The following is a 10,808-nucleotide window of genomic DNA, read 5'->3' on the forward strand; positions in this document are numbered from 1 at the left end:
CCCAAAAAAAAAAACAACAACCCCAAAACAAACCAAACCAACCCAACCCTGTATAGCAGGCAAACAAGGTTCTTTGGGTAGATGTGATATTTCTTATTAGACCAGCTAGATAGTTGGAAAAATTGTTCTTTTCAAGTTTTCAGGCACAAACACTCTTTTGAAGACAAACACAGCTACAACTAACAACTGTATAACAGGGACATTCACAATGTGTGCCATCTGTTGTCATTTATGAAATTTTAGAATGGCAGTATTACTACTTTTGCAATTTTTACCTGTCAAAAGTAAAAACAGCAATAAAAAAAGCTCCCTTTATATTGATACAGGACACTTGAAAATTAAAGCAACCTGTTATCTGTGTTTGTGAGGAGACAAGCTGTAGTTTCTTTTTGGCATTCTTGTTTTCAGTTCTGAATGTGTTCAAAATTTTGTGCCTTATGCTTCACTGAGTGAACATCTTTGTTTCCCATCATGATCAGTGCACCAAGTCTGGGTAGTGCTTTTTAAAATTTTTTTTAAATACTGTATTAAGCTATGAAAACTAATCTAGAAATCTTGCAGTGTTCGCTGCCAAGCATTAGGAACAATTCAGCTTCTTGACCAGGCAGCTGTCTAGTTCCTTTGTAGCATTGCTATATTGTTCAAATCATGAGTTGAAATTCTTCCACTGCCCATTGTTTTCCTTTCAAAAGAGGCAAAAAAAGTGGATAACTTATAGACGGGTTGACCTATAATTAGAACCAGCTGGTATTAGTATATGGAACAGACGTGGCCTCTGAAGCTGTTGCATATTGTTACCCACACCATCTTGGTAGTGACAGGCTTAATTCACAGGAAAGTGCCACAATAGCTGTCTGACTTGGATCACCATTGCCCACAGTTCCTGGGGATCGCTGATCTTTTCAAATCCGGTGAGAAACAGGAAGGGTAGAAAACCTTAGAGCCCTGTGGCAAGTCCAGGCTTCCACATTCCTGGCTCCACTGCAGGGAGGAGGGAACTGGGAAGCTAGGGGCACTGTATTCTGGGACAGATCACAACTGGAACCAAAGGCCAGGAAATACCCTCTGAGGTGAACTGGCAGGAAAACACACAGAGCTGGATGCACTTATAAAATTAGGTTTTGTTTTGTTTTATTAATTAATTTATTTATTTGATAATACAATGGATTGTGCACTTATATGAAAAAGACAGGAAATTTCTAGTCCTGTAGAACTAAAAAGTTTTGTTAAATTTAAAATATTTAAAAATAAAATAAATAAATAAATACTTTCTTCCAAAACACAAATGAGCTGAATATGCTTTGCTGTATTGTTAGAGTTGTATTAATTCAGATTTGTTTTTTTTCACTTTCTCTTCCTCAGATTCAAGCAGCCTTGTAGGACCAATGCACCTGATTATCTCATGGAAGAAAAAAATTATATCAGGACATCTTTGGTTTCCAGGTTACCGAAGTATGAAACAAAGTCTTTAGGCAATGTCCTACAGCCATTGTCAAATGGGACCACTGTTAATTTATCAGGGACTACTCAAAGCAACAATGGCAAAAGTGGCACCAAGCACAATGGCACTGTTCATATGTCTTCCTCTTTTAACTGGAGAAAATCAAATAAATATCAACTTTGTAATCAGCGTGGTGGTGAATCTAACTTTGCTGATAATTCCAATGAAAAAATAAGTGATTCTGAAAAGTATTCTCAGTCTCGAGAAACATTTGGTAAAGATGTGCACAGGGTGGGTTTGGATGACACTGCTTTACTAGCATCGAAAACATCCAAGCAAACCAATATGTTTGTATCATCTACAAAAGAATTAAACCCAAAGTCTTTGCCTGTACTGTCTAGTTCAGCAAAATTCTCCAAAGGTACATTATTAGGCAGAACTTCGTATTCTGGACTCAATGCTCCAAAATCTCGTTTAGATGGATTTTATGGAAATAGGTCTTCTGTAGGCTTACAGAGACCTAGGGTTAATTCTGGTGCCACCAGGAACAGTTCAGGAGAGGGTCTGGCACAATCAACAGACAATGAAACTTATTCCTGTGAAAAAATGGTTAGATCGCAAAGTTTTTCACATTCCATTCAGAATTCTTTCCTTCCCCCTGCATCCCTAACCAGGTCACATTCCTTTAACAGAGCTGTGGACCTCACAAGGCCTTATCAGAATCAACATCTAGCCATCAGATCATCTCAGAGGGCAACTTTATTATCAAGAAATACACGACAGTTGAATATACCCAGTGGAAATGAACCTTTAAAATATGGGTTTACTAGGGCATATAATGCCATATCAACCTGTGGTTCAAAAAAAACACTGTTATCAAATGAATCTGGAGCTGCAGCTGCTTTGGAATACCAAATGAGTCGTCCTTCTTTCCTGAAGCGTAATGGACAACAATTTACTGGAAAGATCACTGTGGGTGATAGCAAGAGCACAGCTACTGACTCAGGTTTCATGGATAATAATTCTGAGATATCAACAAATAGTAAGGAAATGGATGAAAAAAAAGATGCAATGAAAAATGACAGTCACAGAAAAGAAGGAAGTGAAATCCTGCATGACAGTTTGGGAAAACATAATTCAAAAGTTTTATGTATGAGTGACGATGTGGATGAAATATCTATATCTTCCTTGTCCTCTTGTGAGAAAAATGACCTAAGCGAAGACTTTAGTGATGATTGTATAGATTTAGAAGATCCAAATAGAATGATAGAAGCACATTCAGAGGAAGTCTTTATTCAAGAATTAGAGCATGGAGCAACACCAATAGAGTCATTCAGTTCTCTCAAGGAAAGTGAAAGTTCTCACTGTAATGCTGATGATTGGCTAGATATAGCTATACATGTGTCTGGTAAATACTTTTTTGATTTTCATTTTTTAATTTCTAGCTTTAAACAAATCTCTGTAGTGGAAATAATAACCTATTATGTAATTGGTTCCAATTATGTCTTTATTGTTGGGATAAACACTTTTTTAAAAATTTATTTTCCACCCCTCCTTGTATTTTTAAATTAGTGCAGAGGTTCATAGTTAACCTCATAAGAATTACTTTTGGTACTTGATTATATCTGGTTTCGGATATCGTATTATCCCATATTCCATATGTGCCCATAGTATTAATATAAGATAGTAAATGAAGGTGACTTCTATTAGAAGAAAGCCGTGTTCTGTTTTATGCCCCTTCAGGTGAGAAATGTCATGTCAATCACTGATATACAAAGTTAATCCAAATGTTAATGACATTATGATTATTCTTGATACTTAGTTTAGTATACACTATGTGGGGCTATAACTTAATGGATATTCTCTGTATTAGAACCTGAATTCTCTCTGTTACTAAATGAAATTTAACAACTTTCTGGTGATCATTTTGTGCATCATGCTGTGCATCTATGTGCATGACACTGTAATTGCCTGTTATGTCCTGCATGAGACTGAGCGTCACAGAGAAATAGGACTGGAAGGGACCTCCATAGGTTAACCAGTCCAGTGCTCTGCCTGAGGCAGGATTATCCTTATCCAAACCATTGTATACAAATTCATTGTCTAATCTGTTAGTAAAACTACCTTGACACAATACAAGACTTAATACTCTAACTCTGTGTCCGGCCCCATGGGCACCACTCTAGGTGTGGCCCTGTGCACCCCCCCCCCTCGAACTCCACTCTGTGCTGCTGTTGCTGGCTCCCAGGAACAGGGTGGGGAGGGGAGTTTGCATGCGGCAGCAGTCACCAATACCAGGTGGCATACAACATGCCTCCCCTCCCCCTCTCCTCCCTCCCTCCCCACCAGCTGTTGTCAGGGCTGGGCAGTTGCAGCAGGGGGACGCTGCCACTGGAAACCCCCCTTCCCCTTCCTGCTCCCCTCCCTCTTTCTCTCCTTTCTTCCCCACTGCCTCCCCATCTCTGTCAGCTGTTGTTGGGGGGTGGGGGGGAAGGGTGGTGGCTCCCTTGCTTCCTCGCCCCCTCTGTCCATAATGCTCCAGGCCCTCGCAGCTACTCAGTGCACACCCTCTCAGCGGTGCACGTGCAGTTGGCCTGGAGCGTTACGGACAAACAGGCAGACAGAGGCTTTTATTATATTAGAACGCTTGAGGTCCAAGGAAGAGCTCCCTTTTGCTAAAGAGGAAGGCAAAACCCCCTGCAGTACATGCCAATCTGACCATTGGGTAAAATTCCTACCTGACCCCAAATATGTCGATCAGTCTGACCCCAAGCAGAGGGGCAAGATCCTCTAGCCAGGTGCCTCTAGGTCAGGGGTTGGCAACCCCTGGCATGCGTGCCAAGTTTGGCACACGAGGCCATTTTGCTTGGCATGCTGAGGCCAGCCCCAGCTCCAGGTAGCTGCTGCCAGCAATGGAGCCTGGGCTGCTCCCAGCATGGCTTGCAGCATCCCAGCTAGCTGCTGGGAGCAGCCCGGGGTCCTGGCTGTCAGCACTCCCAAGAGCTGGGGCCGGCTGTAGCTGGGAGGCTCCAAACAGCTGTGCCAGGCTCCAGCATCAGCCCCACAACGGCATGTGCAGGCGTGCCTCGGAGTGGGCGGTGGGGGAGGGGCCTGAGGCAGCACAGCCCTTGTCTCTCCCCAGCTCCTGGCACTGAGGTGATGAGCCTGGCGCAGCTGTTTGTAGCCAGCCCGGGCTCTGGGCAGCTGCAGCAAGCAGTGGGCAGAGTGCAAACAGCTGAGCCAGGCTCATCCCCCTGCCTCTGGGACTCTGCAAGCCCTGCTGGGAGCAGCCTGGGCTCCGTCACTGGCAGCAGCCAGGGTAGCTGCTGGCAGCCACAGAGCCTGGGGCTTTGGGTGGGGGGCAAGGGACACAAGCAGGGTATCCTGCCATGTACCCCTTGCCCTCATTTTTTTCTGCCTTGCTGGCACTCCAGCACCTTCCCAGGTAGGCATTATGGTGTTTTTCAGCACTGTCCAAAAACCGTTGCCTACCCCTGCTCTAGGTTTATGTCCCAGCAGGAACATTGGCATAGCCCAGTCACAATCCACAGCCTTGACTGCAGCCAACACCCAATGCCTCTGAGGAAGGCTTAAAAAAACAGCAGGGGGAGGGAGAGTGAGGAGGAGGGAATTCCCTCCTAGCCCTATGCAGCAAACAGCAAAACCCAGAAGCACGATAGGTATAGTAGAACATAAGCATAGTTATGCCCAGTTCACTCCCAACCAGTGGCTCTCCATCCTCTTGAACATCTCCAGTGATGGAGTGCCTGCAGTTTTCCAAGGCAATCAATTCCACTGCCTTGTTGTTGCAGTAGTGAAGAAGTCTTTCCTGGTATCCAAGTTAAACCTACTTTGCTGCAGCTTCAAGTCATTGGTTTATATCCTGCTCTCTGCAGTTAGAAAAGGTATTTCCCCTCCTTTTATGGCAGACCTTTAGGTATTTGAAGATCGCTATCCTGTCTGCTTAAGCAACTTTTCTGCTAATTGAACGTCTACTTCCTTCAACCTCTCCCTGTATGACTTACCATCCATGCCCTTTATCATTTTTGTTGCAAAATCATCTGCTGCTTTTTCCTGATCTCATTCTTTCCTGGCTGTACAAGCGTCTGTAAAAGTTTAAATGTCTTCAGAAGACCTTTAATAGATCATTTTACATTTAACCATATAGAGCATGGCAGAAACATTTGCCATAGGAGCTATGTTTCTAAATTCCTAAGGAGATGTAAAACTATGTTATGCCTAGGAACTTTGTACAAATTCAGAATAAAAAATTATAGCTCCTATAGCAAACAACTGCTGCATTTTGCTTGCTTGTTTATTTCAAGAGGAGCTCCGAATCCCCTATAATTCTTTCTTACCCTTACCAAGCATGACTTCTGCGTGATTAGGGTTGTAGGGCTATTTTTTCCCCTCCCCTACTAAAAGACTGGTGTAGATCCCTATTAAATTCTGTTTTATACAAGTAAATTAAATGTAATTAGAACCTAAACAGTATCCTAAATGTCTTATGTAGTATTCTTATGCTGTAGATATGCAGCTACAAGGTCTTGGGGGAGGGGTAGCATTATGCATCTGCTGATAGGCAGAAGTAAAGGAGACATATGTTGCTGGAACATTACGTTTTCTATAATTTTACTTTCTAAACACAGTTTCTATGTTAGATGCTGGTTTGCACTGAAGAATACATTAGTATATTTACCCAAATCCAAGACAACTTTGAATTTAAGTCAGCACTCCATTTTCTGTACATGGAAAATTCATAAGTTTGTTAATTTTCCATGCGTAAAATCTAATTTATTAGGGGTAGGTTTTTAAGTTTGTTCCCCCCTTCCACTGCTGCAGCAATGATAGGGATGTAAGAAGCAGTGGGGGAAGTAGGAGGGCAGGCAGCAGGGAGAGTCAAGCCCCCCGCCTTGTGCCGGAACCCCCTGTTTGTTGGTTTCTCCCCTGCCCTCCCAGTTTGCACTCAGTTGTGGCTCCACTATGGCCAGGGCATAGGGCATGTAGTGGCTTTAGCCCCTGCTGGTCCAGGTGACAGTGGTTAGGATAGTGGCAGCTCTAGTGCTGGGTCTGGGTTGGAGCTATAGCCAGGGCCACAGCTGCTGCCACTGCTTGGTGGCATGGGGCTAGAACTATTATGTGCTCTGTACCTCGGGCTAGAGATGGGCTGCAGCTGTAACTGAGGGAAGGTGGTTGGGGAATAGGCTATGGCCCTGCCTCTGACCCCAAACCCAGGTCGGGGCCAGAACTGCAGCTGCAGCAATCTGCCCCCTCCCTTGTACTCAGTCCAAGATGAAGACGTTGAATGGGGAATGGAAAGACAAAAATCTTTGTTGTAAATTAGAGTATATATGGTAATAATAGTCTTAATTTTTTTCAAACCTTAAGTTGGGCTCTGAATGCTCTTTTTAGAAATCCCTGCTGTGGAAGGACGCTGGTGTGAGTTGATAAGCTACTGAAAGGAGCATGTGTTGTGTTGGTTTATTCACAAGCTGGAGGTTGTAAAAAGAGCATGATATTCAGCTGAAGGCCGTCTTTCAACATAATGCACTCTCTGAACTCCTTTGCAGTTCTTCTCTCTAGGCTGATCTTCTTTCCCTGTACCAGCTTCTGAAAATATTTCCTTTTTGCCAGCATGTTCATGGGGTTGTAGAAGTTGCTCCTCTTTCTCCCTGCTTTGCCGTATCTTGGATGGCTCTTCTTTGAAAAAATTAGTAGCAAACACTTTCTCTCTAGGCAGCTTGTGCTGTGGCTAGCTCTGTTCTATTGGTGATGTGTTAACTTCCCAGAAAGAAGAGCAAGTAGGACTAACATAGAGCCTGTAATTAGAACTAAAATGTGAGAAGTTGTAGTTCTTTTTAATTAAGCGAGATTTGAACTAAATATTTTTAAAATTCTTAAGGTATAAGAAAAGTGTAGGTAAAATGAATTAAGCCACACTTTAAGGGCCTGTAATAGTCAAATGTTTCCATCTATAACATTGCTACAAATATTATGCACATAGTAGTAAATATGTAACTTGTCATGATATAATCAATGTCACTGAAGGATTTTTGGGGAAGGCTGTACCAGCTCTTGAAAAACTATCTTCATGTACATCTGTTATGCCAAGCATCTCTTACTGTGTAAGGTATTTTTAATATTTTTCACTTGTATTTTTCTAAGTTCACAGCTTAGTAACATTAGTAATTACTTTTAGCTATCTGTTTGCAACAGTTATTTCAAGTCCCTTTTACCTGCTAATAACATAGAACATAAATGATACTTTTACTGTAAATAATGTTTTGGATTGACTCTCTCTCTCTCTCTCTCTTTCTCTCAGCAGCAAATGATAAAAATCAAAGCACAACGCATACTTCTGGGACCAACTTAATGTCTCCAGATATGAATTACAGAGCTGGCTCCTCTTCTGAGCTTTCTCCATCCGATAGTTCTGATGGAACCTATATGTGGGATGAAGAAGGCTTGGAGCCTATTGGGAGTGTCCATCCATGTGGAAGTTATGAGTCTTCAGAAATGAACAGTATAGTAAGTATATGATTTCTACAAGTATTTGATATGATCAGTTATTAAACTTATTCAAGAGCTAGTGTTAATTTAATAATAGAAATTCTCACAACAATAATGAGGAAACAGTAAAACAAATTATCTTAAATGTTGGCATAGGTACTCTAATTTCAACTACTGGCCTGAAAGAAATATGTTGATGTACGTACTCTTTCACTCCCCGTACCCACCAAAAAAGAGACTGGTACTGAACTAGTTATGTTCTAGTTACTGTGTGGTGGTGCATGGAATCTTTAAAGTACCTTCTCTCTTCCAGTCTGATGCTAATACTCTAACCCCCTTCAATCTTAAATCCAAGAGAGGGAAGGTAAGGGGTTAACCTCAAAGTTGAGACTTCTCCACCCTCTTACTTATCATTACTCTTCCTCAGGGCAGGTTTTTCCAGCCTGGTAAAGATACTCCCCTTTTACTTATATTTTAATTTGACTTTAGGAAGTTTTCAAGGTAATAGGACAGTTTTGGACACTAACTCCAGCACATGACCAGGACAAGGTTTAGTGTGTCTAGAGTTTGAGAGAGAAATGCCTACAGAACAGACTGATATCTGAAAAGGAAATTGCTGTCTTTGATCTGAGACTCCAGCGCTGAAGTACATATAGGTGATTTACTGTATATTAGAATTTATGGGTGTTTCTGGTCTGAAAATATAACTAATGGGGAGAGTTCATAAGCACTGCTCTGGGCCAACTTTGCTTCATTTAAGTTTCAACAGCAGCCCAGAAACTTCTTGTCCTTTTTCTGTCAGATATTTATTTCTGGAGTTCATGGCATGCATATGTCCTTCCTCCTCCTTTAGTTTGAGAGTTTCTGTGAGTGGCAAGTGATACATTACTCTAGAGCAGGGGTTATTAGACTTGAGGCACTGCATAATTCTTGTGAGTTGAGTGGCTCTGAATTTCAAAAAGTATGCATTACAGTGTTTAGCTCCTTGCAGAGGGGCTGGGTATTAGACTAGAGGATCATTTGGGCAGGGACAAGCCTGATCCTGGGTTTATCTACTTATCTCCTCATATTTCAGGGCACCCTTCAAAGTATCCAGTGGCATCTCAGGGTGCCCTAGCACCCTGTTTGAGAATCGCATGCTCTGTACAGTTATGTAGCATCTAAATATTAAAACAGGTATAGAAGTTGCAACCATAGTATCATCTTCAGCAATGATGTATTTATATCAAAGAAGGTGATCACTGTTTTGAAGTTTTATGAAAAGTGACTCTGTGGCTCTAGCCATGTTTCTTTGAGCAATTTCAACTGGATGTTACTATTTTCCTGTCTTAAATAAACTGTGCCAGAGATAACTGCTTACTTCCTGTAGTGAATGATACATTTTTTAAAAAAAGCACTTGGATATTTTTCAGGATGCAAGAAGCTATGTGGATGTTAGTGTTAATCTGTCAGTATTGTATGGCAATCCAAAAGAGATCCCATGCAAAACTATGCATCTCTTTAAAACTTATTTTATGAAGATTCTTAAAAGTAAAATAGGGTGTTTGTTGCATGTTAGTAAATGCATAGACGGTGATGGTAGTAGTATGAGTTTATTTACAGCTTTTGCTAAAATACATATATGATACACATTTGAGAGATTCTACACAATCTAGTAGAAACTTTCAGAAGTAAGGAACTCTGCTTTGCTTTCCCATGTCCACTGGTCTGACTAATCTGATACAGGTCTTTAATATCCATTAGTGCATAGGAATTGTACATGGGCTTTTGAGCAGGAACATTTACTGTCATGTGGTTCAGTTTAGATGCATGTTTATACACAGTTTGAATGCAAACAATGAGTAGTAGTAGTACATAGACTTAATAAAATTCCTTGCTGTGAGGGTCTGCATAATGAAGTGTGGTGTCATATTTATGGAAACTGATGATTTGTGTCTCTCCCTGTGTCATAAGAAAAGTATGTTGGTACTCAGGGCTTGAAGCTGAAAGAACAAATTCATTACAAGGTGTTTTTTTCTTCTAATTTACTGAATTTAGATATTAATGTTACTTTTTGTATGTGTTTTAACGCTTCATCTTTTATTGATTTTTTTTTTCCAACCTTAAATGGGATAATATTTATCCCAAATATCAATAATGCCTCTTTTCATTTTTATAATGCAGGTACACATTCAACTATCTTTAGCATTTTAAGTGCTTTTTGAAATTTCTTTTAGTGATTCTATCATCCCTGTTGTGTTTACTCAGCATGATACTGAACTGCATCTGTATTACTGAGCTGGGCAGGACACACAGGGTTCATACATCTCCCAGTGCTCCCTGTGCACTGAGCTGATTGTTGGGTGGGGCCAGGGACCAGTTTGGTTCTGAGCCCGAAGAGACAATCAGCTGATTTGGTTTCCTTTTGCTGCTGCACGAGGAGCCTAGACTCCCGCTATCCAGCAAGTAACACGTGATTGGGATCTAATCCATGATCCCAAAATTGTGTGTCCTGCCATGTAACTGTGTCATGGTATGGTGGTTGGGATTGAGGATTGGTTCTTAACACATTTTAAAGTGAACGTCTGTTAGGTGCCTTACCTTAAGTTTTCAGAAACATCCAGAAAACAGTGACCGTATAGGCGCTTTGGACATGTTCCTGCTCCTGGATCAGTATGTTGGGGGGCTATACCAAATATGTTTGTGGCACAACTATTTTTGGTTCCCTAACTAGGCCTAAGTAGTAGGTGTTGAGATCTGTTGCTCAGCCAAATTGTATTGAAATGTTTTTCATCTTTTCATAGATTCATAGATGTTAGGGTCGGAAGGGACCTCAATAGATCATCGAGTCCGACCCCCTGCATAAGCAGGAAAGAGT

General features: G+C 41.4%; 1 protein-coding gene across 12 annotated transcripts in view; it reads left to right on the plus strand.

Annotated features, from left to right (window-relative positions):
- CCSER2 (coiled-coil serine rich protein 2) overlaps window positions 1-10,808 on the plus strand; it is a 149,216-nt gene that overhangs the window by 18,689 nt on the left and 119,719 nt on the right. For 8 of the 12 annotated variants that reach the window (XM_025212564.1, XM_025212560.1, XM_025212566.1 and 5 more), the window contains 2 exons: window positions 1,363-2,849; window positions 7,764-7,969. In XM_025212564.1, the coding sequence (XP_025068349.1) occupies window positions 1,403-2,849; window positions 7,764-7,969 (1,653 nt within the window). In that variant the 5' untranslated portion in view covers window positions 1,363-1,402. The remainder of the gene's footprint in view (window positions 1-1,362; window positions 2,850-7,763; window positions 7,970-10,808) is intronic. The other 4 variants (XM_025212565.1, XM_006030885.3, XM_025212570.1 and 1 more) reach the window with 1 other exon arrangement.

The sequence above is a fragment of the Alligator sinensis genome, unplaced genomic scaffold (assembly GCF_000455745.1).
Source record: "Alligator sinensis unplaced genomic scaffold, ASM45574v1 scaffold176_1, whole genome shotgun sequence".
Taxonomy (NCBI): domain Eukaryota; kingdom Metazoa; phylum Chordata; order Crocodylia; family Alligatoridae; genus Alligator; species Alligator sinensis.